General features: G+C 44.0%; 3 protein-coding genes across 3 annotated transcripts in view; 1 reads left to right on the top strand and 2 right to left on the bottom strand.

The window, feature by feature from the left end:
* LOC146983892 (piezo-type mechanosensitive ion channel component 2) overlaps positions 1-21201 on the bottom strand; it is a 151013-nt gene that overhangs the window by 50858 nt on the left and 78954 nt on the right. The gene's annotated exons all lie outside the window — the stretch shown is intronic.
* On the bottom strand, positions 7070-10675 carry LOC146983894 (disintegrin and metalloproteinase domain-containing protein 17-like). Its single transcript, XM_085783001.1, has 6 exons — positions 10525-10675; positions 10297-10427; positions 9339-9506; positions 8970-9026; positions 7340-7534; positions 7070-7267 (listed from the first exon to the last, which is right to left on the bottom strand). The coding sequence occupies exons 1-6, from the start codon at positions 10673-10675 to the stop codon at positions 7070-7072; spliced, it is 900 nt and encodes a 299-aa protein (XP_085639127.1).
* LOC146983893 (cleavage and polyadenylation specificity factor subunit 3-like) overlaps positions 10812-21201 on the top strand; it is a 20864-nt gene continuing 10474 nt past the window's right edge. Inside the window, exons 1-5 of the mRNA XM_085783000.1 lie at positions 10812-10825; positions 11049-11226; positions 17179-17268; positions 17403-17553; positions 19943-20118. Of these exons, the coding sequence (XP_085639126.1) occupies positions 10812-10825; positions 11049-11226; positions 17179-17268; positions 17403-17553; positions 19943-20118 (609 nt within the window). The remainder of the gene's footprint in view (positions 10826-11048; positions 11227-17178; positions 17269-17402; positions 17554-19942; positions 20119-21201) is intronic.

Genomic DNA, 21201 nt, shown 5'->3' with positions numbered 1-21201 from the left:
CTTTATATGTGTACCTTGTTTGGAAATGAAGGAGTGTCTGGATAGATGCTCTACTTCATGGGTTCCACAATTTGCTTAGTCATCTGACCTAATGGGATACATGTAGGTATGGTCCAAGATGACCTAATGACTCGGATGTCTTCTCTAATGGACAAGAGACATGGGATACAGGATATGGGGTTTTTAGCTAAGCCTAAAAAGCCTAAAAAGCCTAAAGATCAATAGGTTAAGTCAAAGGTCCTTGACCATCTGGTCTCGGGAGGTTTCTCTCTGTCCGGAGAAGTTGGAGTGTTGGAGATAAGCCAACATATAAAAAGGAAGGTTTTTGGGTTGAGAGAGGGAGATCTCATATTGGACCAGAGATACTCCAGGATTCTGCATTTTTGTACACTGTTCTTCTTCTTGTTAATAAACTTCTTTTTTGAATACAAGCGAAGACGTGTCAGCGGTAATCCCTTCTTTTCATCAACACATCAATATACCACACTACTCACCACCACCAGTGTCTAGGCCCGGGGGGGTTATCTTCTACAGATGCAAGCTTTCTCTTGACTCTCTCCTTCCTTATTAGTCTGTCCTGATTGAAATTCAGTTAACCTGTATGTTTAGTTTGTGACCTGAGTGTTAAACAAAGGGACACCTTTGTTCACCTCCCCCACATCACATGTGGTTGGCATTAGAAGTCTCAGGACAAAGAGCCACCCTCCATCTTTTCCATTGTCTGAGGTCACACTTCACACCTCTCACAGACACACGGTCACACACACATAGTCATACACACACACACACACACACACACACACACGTGTCCATTTTCTAGATGTGTCCAATAAACTTCCTTGAAACTTTGCTCATCTGTTATATTGTACAATAGTGAGTATGCCAACCTCTACGCAGTAGAACTTCTAAATCCTTCAACTTTGCAGCTATTGATAATGTTATTTTGTTTATAATTATTCACTTAATCATTACGTAAACAAGGTTCTATATTAATAGTTAGCACACCCGTATGAGACTGACTTTGGTACATTGGCTGTCTGGTGCCCCGAGGTGGATTTGATAAAACTAAATCCCATTAATTTGTTTATAGTAATTATTAATATTCTGGTATTGATATTTTACTAATTTGATAGCCAATAACCCTCTTAATAATAATAATAATGTATTTATAGTGTGTTAAATAGGGATGTAAACAATTAATCGACTATTAATTAATTGTCGATAAGAATTTAATCGATTAAATTAAATTACTTGCAATTAATCGTTCCTTTTCAATTGGAGTTTTACTGTGAACTGTAAACAAGCAAAGCCGACATAATGTAGCGGATCTCTGTGTAAACATGTGCAGCGCTGCGCACTGCAGCACACAAGGGAGAGAGGGAGAGGAGGTGACACCTGTTGTAGCTATACGGGACTCAGGCTGTACCATCGCTAACACACAGACGACCAGTGAGTAACGAGTCAAAAAGCCGCCGACACGGAGCTGCCTGAGGAGTTGTAATGCAGCCTGAACGCAGCTCAAACGGACTCCACTCCCTCCTGCGCCGAAATGTCACCTTAAGTCACATAAACCAGTACGGGTGTGTGGACACAACCACCTATATTGTTGTCAGAGCCTCATCACCGCTGGTGTTTAAAAGGCTCCGTTCTTTCTGCAGTCAGGTTAAAGCGCACATCCGCGGTGTTGGTAAACAAATAATCCCTCTGTATCAACGGAGGCAACCGTGCTTGGTCACGCTTGGGTTGGAGGTGGTGTGAGTGCGGGCCAGCGGGGGACAGAGGAGGGGGCATTCGGGCTTCAGCGCGGTACGGTACAACGGGCCCTAGTGTGAGTGCGTCCTCATTTGTGGCCGCTGCCAGCGCCACACGGGCTTTGCCTTTCAGCAATCAAGCGCTGTTTTCGTCAAAGTTAAAAACAATAACAGCAACAGCTGTCGGCAGCTGAGATCGCTGTGCCGTCACCATAGAAACGCAAGACGCATTGCGGCTCATTCGCAAAATACCTTTCAATGGAAACACCCGCAAATAGCAATTGCACTTTTTCGAAGTTTCAGAAATATCGCTTTTATTTTGCGAAAATCTGTAATGGAAACGCAGCTCTCTCATCTCATCTCATTATGATAGGACTTCAACCTCAGAGCTCTCTGTCTTCAGACTGTCCTGAGTTCAACAAATCAGTAAATGCTACTGTGATTTATAGTCCATGAGCCAAGACCCCAAAATTGGCCTCCCGCAATCGAACGGGTGGGCAATTTCTAGTTTGTTTTTTTGACTTGGTAGACATCTCTAGTGAACAGTTTGGCATGATAACCATTGCAAACAGGTAGCTTAGTGGTGGTTATCATGTGTTGAATAGGTGGACCGGTAGAGTGGAAACTTGAAAACTGTGTATAGCGCTTGTTCGGTATTATGCTGTTTGTTGATCACTCAGTGCCTAAATCACTTCAAGGATGTTTTTCCCTTTTATCAAGACCCTACTGTAATAATAACAGACTCACCTCAGGAATATGTGAATGAAAATGTGATAAAAATTAGAACTTACACATGAAATAGCCAACGTTTTTAGAGTGTTTTACTTTTCATGCAATAACAAGAACAAACAAATATTTTTTTACACAATTAAAATCAACTAAAGAGCTTGCTCCTTCTGTCACAAATAATGTGTAGCATACTGCCAGTACAGTATTTCAAGTGTCCCTCTGTCAATGACCTACGCCTGGCCAACAGCCTGAACGAGTTCTACTGCCGCTTTGAAAGACAATGGGACAGACCTGATATCCCCCACACCTCCGACCACCAGCCATCGATCAGCAACAGCTCCTCCACACCTGGATCACCTACACAGCCCCACACCCAAGTGCCCCCCCCCCCCCTCCCCATCATAGAAATCAAATCAAATCAAAGAAGGAGAGGTGAAGAGACTGTTTAAACGGCTGAACCCGTGCAAAGCTGCAGGCCCAAACTCTAGCCGTTTTCCTACTAACATCAGCGGGTTGACGCAGGTTTTTTAAATGCAGGTCGACCCGCTAACAATCGGCATTTGGCTCCTTTCCCATTGACCAAAATGAGCCGGGTCTGTCTGTCTAACCCCCGCATAAACCAGTCGCCCCGCTTTCATTCACAGTGCATTCAGTTAAACAGACTGTCGCTTCTTTTTTTTCAATCTTTTTTGGTCAGTGTTCTTTGATCTTCAAATCCCAGTCTTGAATGCAAGCAGAGCTTTGTTTTGGTAGCCTACGTGAGACGCGAATGGTGCGATGATGTGGCATCACGTAACGCCCAATGTCATCACATAAATTAGCGGGTTGAGCCGGGTCTGGTGTTCCCACTGCAAGCCGATCAGAGCCGAGCCGATTGAAGGCGATTTTAACCCGCATCGCTTGCCGAGTCATTTGACGTGGGTCGACGGGGGGGCATACATCAGTCCGACTGAAAAGTCCGACGGCTCATTTCTCCGACTACTCATTCTACAGTGTTAAGGTTAGGTTTAGGGTAAGGTTGAGGGTTAGGGCTACTTAAGTCGGAGAAATGGGAGGTCGGACTAATGGACGCAAAAATAAAGAAATGTATGGTCAGAGAAATGGGTAGTCAGACAGACGTCCCGGGTAGACGCGGGTCGGTGCGTTTGTGGGTTTAAACAGGTTTTTTGGCCAGTGGGAAAGGGGTATAAGTCTCTCCCTCCACCCTGAAGCACTGAGCCAATCAGCTGTCTCCGGTGTTCACACACATTTTTAACACCTCACTGGAGAACTGTCATGTGCCAGCTTGCTTCAAGGCCTCAGCCATTGTTCCAGTTCCCAAAAGACAAGGCTCACAGGCCTTAATGACTACAGACCCGTTGCTCTGACTTCTGTGGTCATGAAGACTTTTGAGTGCCTCGTCTTGACCCACCTTAAGGACATTACAGTTCACCTACAGAGCCAACAGATCTGTAGATTATGCTGTAAACATGGCCCTCCACTAGCACCTGGACTCCCCAGGATCCTACGCCAGGATACTGTTTGTGGACTTCAGCTCTGCCTTCAATACGATCATCCCAGCTCTGCTCCGTGACAAGCTCTCCCAGCTTAATGTGCCTGACTCCATGTGCAGGTGGATTACGGACTTCCTGACTGACAGACGGTAGTTCGTGAGGCTGGGGAAGCATGTCTCTGACACCCGGACCATCAGCACTGGATCCCCCCAAGGTTGCGTCCTTTCTCCTCTGCTGTTCTCCCTGTACACCAACAGCTGCACATCTGGACACCAGTCTGTCAAGCTCCTGAAATTTGCTGACACCACCCTCATCGGCCTCATCTCTGATGGGGACGAGTCGGCCTACAGCAGCGAGACGGACCCTCTGGTGTCATGGTGCAGCATGAACAACCTGGAGCTGAACGCTCTGAAGACAGTGGAGATGATAGTGGACTTCAGAAAGGACCCACCTGCCCAACCTTCTGTCATCCTCTGTGACTCTACAGGGACCCTGGTTGAGTCCTTCTGCTTCCTGGGCACCACCATCTCCCAGGAGCTCCAATGGGAGCAGAACATCAGCTCCCTCACCAAGAAGCCTCAGCAGAGGATAGGCTATACTTCCTGCTGCAGCTGAAGAAGTTTCACCTCCCTGTGAAGATGCTGGTGAACTTCTACACTGCCACCACTGAATCCATCCTCACATCCTCCATGTCAGTCTGGTGTGCTGCAGCTACAGCCAGAGACAAGGCCAAACTGCAGCGTGTCATTCACTCTGCCCAGAGGGTGATCGGCTGCAGCCTCCCATCTCTTCAAGAGCTGTAAATCTCCAGGACCCGGAGACCAGAGCCAGAATAGCTGCTGACCCCTCTCACCCTGGACACAAACTCTTCCAGCCCCTCCCCTCTGGCAAAAGGCTCCGGTCCATCCGGACCAGGACCTCACGCCACAAGAACAGTTTCTTCCTCTCTGCAGTCAGCCTAATGAACAATGCCCCAGTTCCCCCTAAATAACCCTAAACCTATGGATGTAATATGCTATAATGTTAATGTCATCTTTACTCACTACATCTTAGCCTTCTTAACCTTGGATGTATATATAAACCATTAAAAATGTTACCTGTATAATGTGATTTCACAAAAGTCCTCTGCTACTTCCTGCTAACAGCAGTATTAAAGCCGATTTTCCCCCTCGCTCCCTCATGCACCCAGTGGAATTAGCGCCAACTAGTGGTGCAAACAAATATTATCTGCAGGGCCTTTCTGCAACTGCAAAGGCGCTCTAAATCATCAGTAGTGGCACACAAATTATGAAATGTGCAACATCGGAGAATGGCCATAATTGGTGTATATGGCATTTTTATGGTCAAAATAGTGAATGCATGATAAATATTGTTAAGCTACTCTTGTGCGAAGGTTATCATACCAATTAATAATCTGGACATATATAGGAATAATAAAATAGCAACAAGAATTTGCCCACCCTTTCGATTGCGATTGGTGGTCTGGCTCATGGACTAACTTTGACCTTTTGAAGCTGCAACTAATAATCATTTTGACTATTAATTAATCAATTAGTCTATCACACAGTAAAAAAAAACCAATTGATTCTGATGTAAAGACAAAAAAAAAACATCAAATAACCACAAATTAGAAGTTGACAACGTCAAATCTTTGGCATTTTTTGTGCTGTTGTGATAAAATATATAATATTTCTAAAGCTTTTAACAACATTATCCATTATTACAACATGTTGTGTTGATGCTGTTTCTATAAAATGCTGGTGACAAACACTTTGTCTCAATAGCGTCAGTTAGAAATAAATGTTTTTCTCTCATTAGACAGAAACTCGTGCACATAAATGATTGTCACATTGAAGTTGAACCTTTTTAAAACATTAAGTTCAACTCAGCAACAGTTTGACTGATGACTGAGCTACAACAAGCGTTACATTTGGCCTTTAGGGAACTAAAACGAGAGCCGGGCTTCAGCTATAAAAGTGAACGACGACTTTATGTAACAGAAATAAACGTGTAACATTCAGGAGCAAAAAAAAATCTTTGGTGGGACGTTCAAGAACTAAAAACGGACGTAGGAGCGTACAGTTGCTGGTCGTATCGTGTAGTGTGTCATCAGAAGACGAGTTGGTCTGAGTTTGTACGGTGGCTGGCGGGGACCAATCGGAGCTTTAGCGACATTTTATTGGACGAATAAAAGTATTGAACAGATGATCGATCACCACAGTTAAACACAGTTTGATTGTGGAAGCAACATCTGATCTGACACCGTTCAATCAGCACCAATGACGGTTTGATACCTGGAGAAGGTTCGATACCCAGCAGCGGCCCCTCGCTGCCACAGCTTCAACAGGACAATATGTTAGTTCGAGTCACTAAAGGACGTTAAAGAGACGCGGAGAGGACGGACGGAGCAGCGATTTGAAACCACGGTCTGACCACACAGGACGACGACTGGAAGGAGACGTTTTGTTTCTTTTTCTTTTTCTTATTATAATTAGGGATCAACTGATATGGTTTTATCAGGGTCGATACTGATACCGATTATTAGTAATCAAGGAAACCGATATTTAACCGATATTCATTTGCAGTAAAAATGAAAACTTTGGTGTCAGAATTTAAAAATAACACACCAGGGATCAGACTGAATACAGTCAACAGTTTGTTTCTGTTTTGTTCACTGTGAAAACCTTTGGGACATTGTTAAACAGCCAAGAGAGACGGCTTCGTTAGAGCCAAAGGAGTGCGTTTATGCGTTTAAAAATACATTTATTTTATTGGTTATCGGTGAAAAAAAACGGCCGATATCGATTATCAAAAAAAAAAAGGGAAATATCGGTCGATAATCGGTTGAACTCTGATTGTAATTAAATTCAATAAAAACGTTTTTCTGATTGAATGTGTCTCGATGTGACCAGACTGAGATCTGCTGCAGCAACAAAGCGTCAGTGCGGCGGCTTCAGGACGGAGCCGCTTTAAGAAAATAAAAAATAAAAAAAGTCGTAAAAGTTTGTGAAACCAGCACAGGAGGAGGACGTGAGCGGGACAAACCGGGCACCGTCCGTCCCGTCCGTCCCGTCCCGTCCCGTCCCGTCCCGTCCCTCAGCACTGCGTCTCCTTGGTGTCGATCTGGTGTTGCCTCTGCAGCCGGAACATCAGCGCCTTCTCGCTGCGACTCACCGCGCTCGTCTCCGTCAGGTCCTCGAAGGAGCGCCGCCGCTGCTCCGAGCGCTGCGCCGGGCGGCCGAACGCCTCCTGCAGCGCCTCCTCGTCCAGGTGGGAGTCGAAGCTCGGGTCCTCCTGGATGGTGGCCATGCGGGGGGAGTCCAGAGGAGGAGGAGGAGGGGGAGGAGGGGGAGGAGGGGCCGCCACCGCAGGAGGAGGAGGAGGATGGTGAGGAAGATGACAGCAGGAGTCTGGACCGGGGCCGAAGCCGAAGCCGGAGACCGGCGGCGTGCTGGTCTGCTGCGGACCGGACGGCTGGAAGCGCAGGTTGGTGGTCGGGAAGGTCGGAGGCTTGAAGATCCGGACGGACGCGGACTCCAGGCTGCTCAGGAGCTCGGCATTCTGGGAAAATGAACAGAGTCAGTTGAGTTTGATGTAGGGATGTCACGATTATAAATTTTCTTGGATAAATAATCACGGTAGTACGATTACCACGATTATTATGCATTAATTAATTTCACAACACTATATATGAATGTGTAAAATCAAATATAGTCAAAATATAACTACATTATTGATAATATACACAAAATATTTTAAGTATCTATTAATATAGGACCAATTATTACTCCCCCAGAGGAAGTATTTGAAATATTGAAGTCATTAATTGTCATCTATACCAAATGTTTGAGTTTATTTTAATAATTTTTTACATTTTATTATTACAAATGGCACACCGACATTTAAATTCCTACCAATTTAATGTTACGTGAGGTAAATGGACCAGTTTCTGTGCATTTACCTTTACTTTGGCGCTACATCTGCCGATACGGTTCCGACAATCTTTTTTGGAGAGTGATTAATTGTGGCGTTTAATACCACGATTAAAGCAGAAGTAAGTGATATATTTGTGTTAATATAAGTCTTAAATAGTTATATCTTCCGACAGCAATCACTTACATAGAGTGTTTGGTCTGAATCACGGGTCTCTCAGTCACTCTGCTCTGCTCTGAGCCGAAGAGAAAACATTTATCGTATCCTACAGTTTTTATCCAATGAGGAGAGAGAACGGCATGCAGGGCTGTGTGTGCAGCCAAGGGACGCCGTGAATGTGGCGACGTAGGGACGAGGACTGTTATGGTGCGTTCAAGGAAACTCGTATTTTTCCGACCGTGAAGTGGTACCAGTTCGATCTGGTACGAGTTCATTACGTTACGAGTGGCCGTTATAGTGACTTTCACCGGTAAAACAGGTCGGAAAAACACGAGTGGGTTGCCTGAAATGCTACAAAGTCGTAAGTTGTGACTTGAAGCTGTAATTTACGATTTCAAAAGCCTGCCTGGAACGCAGCATTAGCGAAAACGACCGGACCACTTACTTCTGCTTTAATTGTGACAATAAGTAATCGTGACATCCCTAGTTTGATGGTTAAAGATGAACTCTCTGTGTCTCTAACCTCCTCTCCTCCATGTGCGTTTGTTTTCAACAACGAAGCCGGTGAGAAATCAATCCATGGAGCGGTGGATAAGGTTATTTATCATCTACCATGTTACCATGTGTATATCTGTGTAGTCTTATCTGTCATAAACAAGAGATTACGGGTTACGTTTGTGTGGCGGTGCCACAGAGACGAGAGCTGGGACACCGGGTCGGAGGCTCTGATCTTACAAGGTTGGTTTTCAGCCAAGAGACGCTAGGTGGAAGGCAGAGAGCCTCCATTCTCCCAGGTAATGATTCGTATCAGACATATTTCCTCCTTTTGCTGCAATTTCATTACATTAATTGTGAAAAACAAGTAATTGTGACATCCCTAAAATACACACAATCAGATACTCACACTGGGGAAGAACAGAGACTTTGTGGTTTGCTCGTATTGTTTATCCAGCTTCTTGTCCTGAGAGAAGAAGATAAAGAAACTTTATTAATCCTGAAGGAGGTTGTTCACAGAAGAAAAGACAAAAGACAAGAGTAAACTAAACTAATCTCTGCACATCTTATAAAATATATATTTAAATGACTGTCCACCTGATCTATACAGACTAAAGACAGGAAAGACTTTATCATCTTCAGATTCTGTCTGTAGCACCTTAATCCCTTAATACTCATGAAAATACAGTGGTAATACGTCTCTGTAACGCGTCAGTCAGACAGTGTGACTGACAGTGTGTAGTTTAGTTCCTGACAGAGACAGAACGGAGCGACTCACCACACAGTGGACCAGGATGCTGATAGGAACCCAGAAGAGCAGAGAGAACGCCACCACCGACCCCACGATGTTGTCGGCCAGAAACTTCCCAAACGTGTTGATGTCCAGTTTGTCGATGAAGTCCCACAGACGCTCCACCACGTCCTGCACCTGCTTCATGCACTTCCCCTGCAGGAGACACACACACACACACACACACACACACACACAAGCTGTGTTTACATGGAGCCAAATATTCAGATTAGATTCGGTTTAGAGTCCAAACTGAATGAAAATGCTCCATATAAACAGCTCAATCACAACAAACAAGCCCAAACCAAATCAAGTTTCATTCGGTTTCACAGAGGCAGAATAAACCTTTTCTTAAATCGATCAAAAGTATAAAACAATAAAATAAAATCATGTAAACAGTTGACCTGAAAGACTCATTCAGAAAGGATTCAATCAGAAAGAGGAAAAAGTCTCCATGTAAACCCACCTACACACACTCACATCCCGCTTGTCTTTAATGTGTTTTTTTTGGGGGGGGGGGGGTTTCCCCCTTTTACAAAGCATTTTATATAATAACACGTGAACATGGGGTGTTTTCTATTATAATAACACAAGGAAATAAATAATTAACCAAAAACTTAAACAAAAGAGGGGCTTTTCAGGGAAATATACCTTTCCAATGCTTTCAGATGTCTTCAAATTTGGAATGAGTGTGATGTCATACCATTCATCAACAGATGGTTTAAGCCATTTCTTTGTGATTACACCTAAACTCAGTTCCAAATAAATAGTTTTCACACTCATAGTAGTTGAGCTAGAAGTTTGTCTTCAATGTGTTTTAAAGCTGCCGTGTGTGTGTGTGTGTGTGTGTGTGTGTGTGTGTGTGTGTGTGTGTGTGTGTGTGTGTGTGTGTGTGTGTGTGTGTGTGTGTGTGTGTGTGTGTGTGTGTGTGTGTGTTTCCACTCACCGCTCCGTCACAGAAGCCCACGGTGCAGGGTTTCCCTTTACGCAGGAACAGGAAGTTGCCCGTCTTGTCCTGGTGGGGGGCGCAGATGCCGCTGGTGCTCCGGCAGCAGACTCTGCACGACGCGTTGGTTTCTATAGAGACGAGAGGGAACAGATACAAGACTGAGACGGATGCATCATCATCATCATCACCACCACCACCTTGGTCTCACGCCGGTGTGGTCGTTACCGTTGCAGGCGCAGGGCTGCAGCTTCAGGACGGCCTGACAGAAAGGAACGCACTCCCCGTCCAGACACTCGCCGCTGTCCAGACACGCCGTCTTATCGGGAGCGTTTTCAGGAGGAGGACACTCGCTGCTGTTTCCTGTCACAACACACATAACAACACACACACGTGTAGTTTTTTGGTTATTGTTAGATGATTTGATCAGATCTGATCCAAGAGCATTTGTTGTTGTGAGTCTGTCCCTCACACACCTTGTGCTTCTGAAAGTAAACTGTAAATTATCAGTCAACATGTTGTTGTCAAGGTAACATGAAAGGGGGTAGGTGCTGTTCCATTCATGTTTATAGTATCTGGACCCTCACAGACTCTCACACTCAGTCACTTTACAGCTGACAAAGAGAGAGGGAGTGATGCTGCCTGTCGCTCAGGTGGAGCTGTGACGGAGCTGTGTGTTGATGCTGTGTGTGTGTGTGTGTGTGTGTGTGTGTGTGTGTGTGTGTGTGTGTGTGTGTGTGTGTGTGTGACAGTAACATCTCGGCAGACGACATGCTCTACACGGAGACGGACCTGGAGGACAGCATGGAGAAGATCGAGACCATCAACTTCCACGAGGTGAAGGAAGTGGCCGGCATCAAGTTCTGGTGTTACCACGCCGGACACGTGCTGGGCGCCGCCATGTTCATGATCGAGATCGCCGGCGTCAAGGTAACGGACGCTCACCGCCACTCACATGACTCAGCTGTTCAACCCTCTGTTGGTGTTTTGTTTTTTGCTTTTTTACTTTATTTTGCAAATAAATCGATGTACAAACCAATAAGGCAAATAGTAAACTTGTAAATATAAATAAATACAAAACATAAGATATAAGAGCATGAAATAAAATAAACAAACATCAAATAAACAAGACAAAGAAAAGAAAGTATGTACAGTAAAGTAAATAAATTAGAAAAATTAAACATTTCAATCAATAATCGATGTGACCAGATCAATAAACTGAGTCTGACAAACAGGAAATCAGAAGTAAGGCTTCTAAAACATGCAGCATCCCTTCAAAATAAAAGCATGGAAATACAAATCCTTTTAAAAAAAGAAACTGTTTTTAACACCGTGTTGTCCTGCACTTTATCGTCATCATGTCTAAATGGAAGCGCATATTGATAAGTAATTTCATCAACTCACAAAAAATATTTCCCAGAATGCACCTCTTCACCTAAACTTCATTATCACATAATATCACATTATGCAAATTATAAACATATGAATCGCAGTGATTCACTCTCTCTGCTGCGACAAAGAACAGATGTTATTATGATTTATTTATCTTAGTTGGAGCAGAAACAGTGAAGATTAAAACGCAGCTGTGTTTTGATTAAAAAGTGATTGATTGAAAATCCTAATCAATAATCACAGACTTCAGGCTCCAGAGTCAATTTCTCTTCATTTGATGAGCAAAATAAACTGTTTAAAGACGTCGCCTCGGGCTTTAAGTTGAAGGATGGTTTTATAATTTTAACATTTTGTTGAATAATCCAATTAATAATAAACAAATGTATACTTTTAGATCATTTTATTCATTTGTATGTTGTGTTAATCCTATATATGCTGGTGTTGATGATGTATAATTAATTCAAATATCATGACAAGGAGAGTTTGAAGGTGATCCGTGACTAAATCTGAAGTTAATTCCCATCTACTGATTACCTTGTTTTAACCAGTCAACAGGCCTCCTGAGGTGTGTGTATATTAACCTACACCTGAAATACACAGCATCATAAAATATGCATGCACTTAAACTTTTATATGAAATAACAGGGTATCCACGGGGTCTTAAAAAGTCTAAAATTTGAAAATCTAAATTTTAGGCCTTAAAATGTCTTAAATTTGTTGAATTATTGTGTTCAAGTCTTAAATAATTTTAGACAGGTCTTAAATTTTCTTATGCCCACCATGGACGAGCATTTCACTCGCATTTGCCCCTAAAAAAAAATACATGTGTGAACCAGGAAAATCACAAAAAGAAAGAGCACAACCTGCGATTGGTCAAAAACTACAAATCCCACAATTCTCTGGCCTCAACAATAACAGTAGTTAGTGTAAGTAAGGGAGAGTGGAGCTGTCGGTGAAAAGAGGAAACAACGCCACGTCTGGTCCTGTTCTATGTTGTTCGTTCACACCGTCACCGTTTATTCGTTACGTCCGCGGTGTAAAAGGCCGTGACGCAAAGACGCGATTAGGCGCGAGACGCGATTAGGCGCGCGACGCGGTAGACGCGACTTTTTTTTTTTGCGACGCAATACACCCGATTTGTGTAAGTAAGGGAGAGTGGAGCTCCACTGGAGGGAGAGTGGAGCTGTCGGTGAAAAGAGGAAACAACGCCACGTCTGGTCCTGTTCTATGTTGTTCGTTCACACCGTCACCGTTTATTCGTTACGTCCGCGGTGTAAAAGGCCGTGACGCAAAGACGCGATTAGGCGCGAGACGCGATTAGGCGCGCGACGCGGTAGACGCGACTTTTTTTTTTTGCGACGCAATACACCCGATTTGTTTTGTGCGACGGGACCTTCGCGTCTTCGTCTATTTCATCGTGTTTGGTGGGAAGACCCACAAGGGGCTTCCCACCAAACACGAGGAACGCTTTTTTTTCGCTCGAGTTGTGACGCGCGACCAAACGCGAGATACGCGGTTTGACGCTCTTTTTGACTCGTGTCAAAAAAAAATTCACGAGCCCGCCAACAACTTTTTTTTTTTTTCAAAGCAGGTTCAACTGGACTTAGTTATTTGTCTAGGAAGACGTTTCACCTCTCATCCAAGAGGCTTCATCAGTTCATGTAGCATCTGACCAGGCTGGGACTGGTCCAACTAACTGGTCTGGAGACTCAGTATAAGTCCAGTTGCTTTCGATTTAACCTCCTTTGAAATACTATGACCTGGACAAATGAGAATATGCACAGGCCTACAACAACATTTCTGCTCTCATCGACCATGGTTGAGGTCACAACGCTGCTCTGTAGCTGCTCTGGAAGTCCGAGACACTGAGGCCAAACGCCGCCGTCGCTTCTGATCCATGTCGGCGAGTTCCGGGCTGATGAGCTACAGAGACTTTAGAGTCAAAGGAGCAGTGCGTCGCTGTGTCGGACTGTTTGGATTTAATGAAGAAGCTGCACAGAGTCAGGTGAGCAGAAGCTGCCCCCCCCCCCCCCCCCTCACCGTGGAGCCGCTGCTGTCTCACAGCCGCCACCGACCCCTAGAATAAAACACCACCGACCCCTAGCGTGACGCACAGTATACTGTTATGAGACACATTATGCATCCCAACTGTCTTTTTTTTTAGAGGATTTTTTTTTTTTTAACCAAGAATGCGAAAAATCATGATCCAGGGGCCAAAATTCGAAACAAATATATTTTTAATCATAATTCTCATTATTCTCCTGATGTCGGTTTAATGTAAACAGATTGAGCTGATACGCGAGAGTAATGTGACAGCGGGGCAGTGCTGCAGCTGCTGTGCTGTGATGGACCTGATCAGACTGGTGGTGGTCCACAGTCAATCAGTCCCAGATCCTCCACCGTCAGCAGATCCCCCGAAAGCCCCCGCAAATAATACATCGACAAGAAGTTAAGTGGCAAGTTGCACCTTTTCGTCGGCTTATTATTTGCGGATTTTTTTTTTTATAGCCTATATAACGTCACTGCAACATGCGGCTCTCAGTGCTTGTCGGTGTTGTGTCTATAAATTGTGAAATAACTTTTCCTCAATAGAAATATGAGACGTGGTCGATAGGTTTCATTCATCCATGTTTTGGCAGACAATACAAATAACCAATGATAATGAGATTTCCACCGCGTCGAACCAATCATGTGGCTGGAATAGAGCCAGTCAACAGTAACATGTGCATTTGTTTGGGTTGCTGCAGATGTGCACATCAGCTGACACCGCCAGAGAGAGACACATAACAGCCGCTTCAAGGAGACTAGCGGACTTTTTTTTTTTTTTAATAGCCTCTTCATTCATCTTGGGCGGGGGGCGGTGCGCCGTCTTATAATGTTACAGAAAACCCTGCATTATGTTTTTTACAACTCGTGTTCCTACACTATAGAGACAACTTGCTGTTGGCTCTATATTTCAAGAAACTTGTTTTCTGTTTAAAAGGCACAATTCACCCATCTTTTAACCGGGTAGTTACGTCTCCAGTCTGTCGAGCGGGCGAGCGCACAGCTGATGTGCTTCCATGACAACAGACGCACGGATTCAGTGTGGACAGAGAGCGTCAGATGTGACGCGATTGTCGGACGCTCGTTCGCGTCGCATCCAGTTAGGACACGGTGTGAGCAGCCACATCCACTGCGCTCTGGATCAGCTGATCGGTGCTCAGGTGACGTTAGATCTTCACTTTTTTAAACTCATACAAAGTGCAGCCAAACAGCAGGCTGAAGAGAGAGGACCAGCAGCAGCAGCAGCAGCTCTGACAGCTCCTCTGTGGCGCTGCAGACAGGCTGCAGGTGAGCTGGCCTGAGAGCAGAGTGCCGTCTCTTTTTTTTTTTTTTTTTTTAGCAGCCTTTGTTACAGATAGGCTACATGTCCATGTGCATGTGCATGAGAACTGATTTTGAATCGAAGAGACACCCAAATATTCACATCCTTCAGTCCAGGCTTTTGAAAAGAGAGTAGCCTATAAAATCAGCTTCATGTAGCAGTTTACTTTAAAATGGTTCGAATATATTGCTGCTGAGTAAATCTGAAACATGTGATGTGCATTTTTTGGGGGGAAATATGGCTTCTGATATAATAGTCTGTAGACATCATCATCATTCAACGTTTTCACATGGTCTGGTGTTAATAAAGCAAACTAAAAATCGCAAAAAGAAAATCAAGAATCGGTTGAATCGAAAATCGATTTTGAATCGAATCGTGACCCTAAAAGTCGGAATCGAATCGTGAGCCACCCAAAGATTCACATCCCTAGTACAGAGACCTGCCACAGTGTCATGGTGCATTAATATAAACTTCAACCTCAGAGCTGTCAGTCCTCAGACTGTCCTGACTGTCCCTGAACATCACACAGGGATGCAAACAGCGCGCCGAAAAGCGAAACTCGCTTTTTTCATGACCAATTGACCCTTCGCCAACTCCTCCCACAAACGGCTATTGTCCAATCCTACGTTAGCAACCGTAACTATAGGCCTGGCAAGCTTTCCGCAGTGAGTCATTACGTTTGCTTTTGTGGACACATTTTGAGACTAGGACGAAAAACATTTGTTTGTAGAGAAGGATGTTGTTGCTGCTGCTGCTACTACGGCGGCGGCGGCGGCGGCGGCAGAAGCAATATAGAGATGTTCAGATACGAGCGGACTTTTTTTTTCGACTTGAGCAAGTGTAGATATGGGGATAACCATATGTTCACCTCCGAAATGACAGCTGTACTTTTAGGGCTTTTACCTGGGCTTTTAGGCGAGGGATCCTCTAGGCAGGGACTGCTTTCACTGACTGATACAGCGGTGGGAGAAAACAAAACAGCAGCGAAAACTGTATGTGGTTCACAATCGCCCAAAAACTTAGAGTTTGACAACGTTTCATGACCAGTGAGATGACCTAAGTCTTGGTGGGTTGATAGACGGTAAAATTACCGGTCCTTACTGCTGCTCTGTACATTGTCCAGTCGTGTCGTTGAACAGATGTTTTATCCTCCTGCGCGAGTCACGTCACTGAAAACTATGAATGATCTTTGTGATTTCTTCTCTCTATTATCTCAGAACAGTTTATCCAGAAATTTGCTGATATTTCCTTTGAAATCGATACCAAATACTGCCAGGAGCATGGCTGGGAGTGAAAGCTTGCCCGGCGTAGCAACAGTAACCAAGGGGGCGGGGCTTACGCGAAGGGTCAATTAGGTGACTTGTGTGAATCGTTCAGATCCGAAGAGTTTTTGTTTTGAGGGGGGGGGTCTCAGCGTCTCAGCTGGGGTCAGTAAAATGTTTTTCTAACAGGCTGACAGTGACAATCACGTGAGGCGAACTCATTCATGGTCTCTGATTATACTGATAACAGCCGTCCTCCAATGTAGACGCGCGACATGCACGCACGTTACCCAAAGCGGTGACGCCGTTTTTTCCCCCCGTGCACGTCCGCGGCGCACAGCTCCACGGACATGCACGGTTCCCTACGTTGCTGTGTCAGGCAGGTGTTTCCATGGAGCTCTGCCCCGTTTCAGAGGTGAAGGAAGCCCTGAGTGGAAAGACGTCGCCTCCGCGATGTAGAATGTGTTCAATTAAAGTGAAACTAACACATTATATAGGCCTATATGTCCATTACACACTGAATGGGATGTTAAATCCCATGTCTTTATTTATTCAGTTTATTTTAATAGTAATAATTATGACTAACATTCAGTGAAGTCCTAAAAATCAGTATCTCCAAAATTGAAATATTGCAATGGTTTTTATTTTTTTAAAGCATTTTTAATATAGAAATGTTGGCCTTCTGAAAACTGTCCATCTATATGCACTCAATACTTGGTTGGGGTTGAACTACTGGAAATTGACTTTTCTGTGATATTGTTAATGGTGAGCCCCCCCCCCCCCGCCAGACAATACCTCTCTTTTTTGGTCCTGACCCGTTTGCATCCCTGTATATGTGTGTGTGTGTGTGTGTGTGTGTAGTTGTTGTACACAGGAGACTTCTCCCGTCAGGAGGACAGACACTTGATGGCGGCGGAGATCCCCAGCGTCAAACCAGACATCCTCATCACCGTGAGTGGAAGCATTCAAACCGTTCAAACTTTATTTAAACACAGAGCACAGACACTTAACATTGAACCTGTGTGTGTTTGTTGTGTGTGTGTGTGTGTGTGTGTGTGTTTGTTGTGTGTGTGTGTGTGTGTCAGGAGTCGACCTACGGGACTCACATCCACGAGAAGCGGGAGGAGCGAGAGGCTCGGTTCTGCAACACGGTCCACGACATCGTCAACAGAGAAGGTCGATGTCTGATCCCCGTGTTCGCTCTGGGCCGAGCGCAGGAGCTGCTGCTCATCCTCGGTGAGACCACGGCAACAACGACGCCATGACGACGCACGGCGACCTAAGAGTGGCACTTTCCCTTCAGCTGAGGGAAAAATAAATTCAGGCTTCAAGTTTTATTTACAAGATTAAACTAAGGGACGTGTTTCTGTCTATGGATCACACCGAAACATTTTCATTCACCATACACACTCGTTAAAGCCCCAGTGTGTAACTTATTTGGCTTTTTAGTAGCAAAAATCAAATATGTCTTTCATAAATACGTATTTCACTGAAGTCGAATCACACCCGCATACAAATGAAAGCTTTCTGGTACCTTAGAATGAGTTGTTACAAGTCGTTACAAACACATGAGTGGGCGACGCACCGAACCGAGGCGGCCATGTTGCATCGTGACCGTAGGTAACCACGGAAACTCAGCGGAGCTGTCGGCTCGGCCTGTTAAAACTGTCACCACTGTGCAGGGCCGTTGCTAGGAATTCTGGGCCCCCTTAAAGAATACTAAAGTGGGCCCCTCCCCCTAACTTTTCCAGTTTTTTTTCTTAGACTACGTATGTATTATCATTTTTTATTTAGCCTAGTAGCCTACCTTGTTTTGATGCTAATGCAACATTACACTGTAAAAACCCAAGTATCTTACCAAGAATATTTGTCTTATTTCTAGTCAAAATGTAATTTCTAGTCAAAACAAATATCATTATACTTAAAATAAGACTCAGAATATTAAAAGTAGCTTGTTTTTAGACACTTTTTACTTCTTTCAAGCATATTTTCACTTGGAATAAGTAGAAAAAATCTGATAGTGGAACAAGTTTTTCTTCCTTATTACAAGCACAAAAAACTTGCTTTCACTGGCAGATTTTTCTACTTATTTCAAGTGAAAATTAGTTTGAAACAAGTGAAAATTATCTAAAAACAAGTTAATTTTTAGGTTATGAGTCTTATTTTAAGTGGAAAGAGATTAGCTTTGACTAGAAATGAGACATTTGGACAAGAAATAAGACAAATATTCTTGGAAGGATGTTGAGTTTTTACAGTGTACTATGAGTATTAGTCAGGGTCTTACACAGAATAAATCAGTCATACAAAGATTATTCTACTGGGGTTTTTTATGGGGCCCCACTGGGCGTTGGGCCCCTAGAATTATCATCACCTTTCTCCCCTATACAACGGCCCTGCCACTGTGTAGTGTGAGGAAGGACGGACGCACTGGTGTTGCATTCAGGTGCAGTCAGGCAGACGGCCGTCGGCAAACCTACCGGATGTCATTTTACTCGACGAGAGAAAGCCGGTAAAACGTGGGTCGGGTAAACAATACGACATCACCATGACAACATATTGTCACGGCTGTATTGTTTTGCCTCGTGCTGGCGGACCACTTGTTTACATAGACGCTTGTTTATCCTGTTACATGCAGCGTCTGTTGTCTGTCTGACCTCTGCCCGATTTCAGGTGAATGCAACATCAAGAATACGTTCAGATATGCAACCGCACCGCTAGATGGGGGGAATTCCTACATATTATACCTTTAAAGAGGAACTATGCAAGATTTTTACCTTAAAGGGATAGTTCAACATTTTGGCAAATTGGTCCATTGCCATAATCCCTATAGTCATAGCAGTAGGTTCGTTAAAGGGATAGTTCACCCTAGAATGATATTTCGCTCATTATCTACTCACCCTCATGTGGACTAAGGGCTGGAAGAATTTTCAGAGTCCACCGTCCCTTCTCTGAGTTACAGGGGGTCTCGGCGTAGCAGTGCATTTCAATGCAACGGTTGCAAAGGGACACCAGAGCTCTTCGTAAAAAAACACACACAAAAAAACATCCAAATACCTCCATGCTGCTCGTATGTAATGTCCGTCTTGTGCTGAAGCCCCAAATTGCGTAATTGTCCCGAAAAAAATTAAATAAGTCTATATTTTAAGCTTGTTTGTAGCGGAAGCTTCTCGAAGCTCCTCTTCCTGGTCCGTCCAAATCTCGCGTGATTTGCGCCGGCGTCAGTGCGGTTACTGCGAATCACGCGAGATTTGGACGGACCAGGAAGAGGAGCTTCGAGAAGCTTCCGCTACAAACAAGCTTAAAATATAGACTTATTTAATTTTTTTCGGGACAATTACGCAATTTGGGGCTTCAGCACAAGACGGACATTACATACGAGCATCATGGAGGTATTTGGATGTTTTTTTGTGTGTGTTTTTTTACGAAGAGCTCTGGTGTCCCTTTGCTACCGTGGCATTGAAATGCACTGCTACGCCAAGACCCCCTGTAACTCAGAGAAGGGACGGTGGACTCTGAAAATTCTTCCAGCCCTTAGTCAACATGAGGGTGAGTAGATAATGAGCGAAATATCATTCTAGGGTGAACTATCCCTTTAACTTTATTTGTGTGTGTGTGTGTGGACCAGACGAGTACTGGCAGAACCACCCGGAGCTCCACGACATCCCGATCTTCTACGCTTCGTCTCTGGCCAGGAAGTGCATGGCCGTGTACCAGACCTACATCAACGCCATGAACGACAAGATCCGCAAGGCCATCAACATCAACAACCCCTTCGTCTTCAAGCACATCAGCAACCTGAAGGTTTGTTTTGTTTTGTTTTTGTTTTTACTTTTCTGTCCTGTTTTATTGTGTCGTCAGGTTTGTTCTGTCCTTTGTTTTCTGTTTTGTCTGTTTAGGTCAGTGTATTGTCAGTGTATACATTGTGTATGTTTAGGGTTGCAAAGGGGCGGAAAATTTCCAGTTTTTTATTCCAAATTGGAAAATATCCATGGGAATTATGGGAAATTATGGGAATTTATGGGGATTAACTGGAAATCTGGGGTAATTTAAACAAACTGTATCATATCCAAACATAAATGTAAATATTTTGTTTCGTCATAAGCAGACATCCATGCAAAATAACAATACAATTAAAAAACATGACATTTCAACAGATTTATTTGTGAGTAGAACTTTATCAAGTTCTAATTCTTGTATGAACAATCAGCTATTTTACTGAACAACAAAAACATGAATATTGAGTAAAATATTACTAATTGCTTATTAAGGGCCAACCTTCAATTTTGTAAATTTCGGATTTATTCCTGTTTATTCCCATAGAAAGTTTCCGATATTACCCGATACCCGATATTTTGCAACCCTATGGCCCAATCCCATTTCTCTTTTTTACCCCTACCCCTTGCCCCTCGCCCCTTGAAACGGAGCTACAAGGGGTAGGGGTAGAAAGTCAACCCCTCCGAATTGGGACACCCCTTCAACAATCACATACGTCATCACGTAGTCTCACTGGCTTTTACGTAAACTGATGCGGCGAGCTTTTGCCAGAAATCAAATAGCGTGTTCCATATAACTTAATAAAATAAGATAAAACTTAATGCAGACTGATCGGTTCATTGTAAAACATTTATTTACACAGAGCCCAGAGGCAGCTGCCTGCTCCTCTGTCTGATACATGAAGCATAACTTTTCATCCAAATAAACTAGTGCTACTGCCACAATTGTCAGATTTCATCAATGAGACCAACATTTAAATGCTGAAAAGAATTTAACATGCTGGTGGTAAACCTCTAAAAACCCGCGGATAAGTTAATTAACAACCGCCTTCTCTCCCGGCGGGACCGGGACGAGGACGTAATTTGGCCGGCGGAGCAGCGCTGCAGGCCG

The sequence above is a fragment of the Trachurus japonicus genome, chromosome 7, assembly GCF_045865225.1.
Source record: "Trachurus japonicus isolate A0001 chromosome 7, Traja_1.0".
In the NCBI taxonomy this organism is placed as follows: Eukaryota; Metazoa; Chordata; class Actinopteri; order Carangiformes; family Carangidae; genus Trachurus; species Trachurus japonicus.
The sequence above is the reverse complement of the archived record's forward strand: the minus strand, read 5'-3'. Positions and strand labels throughout refer to the sequence as shown.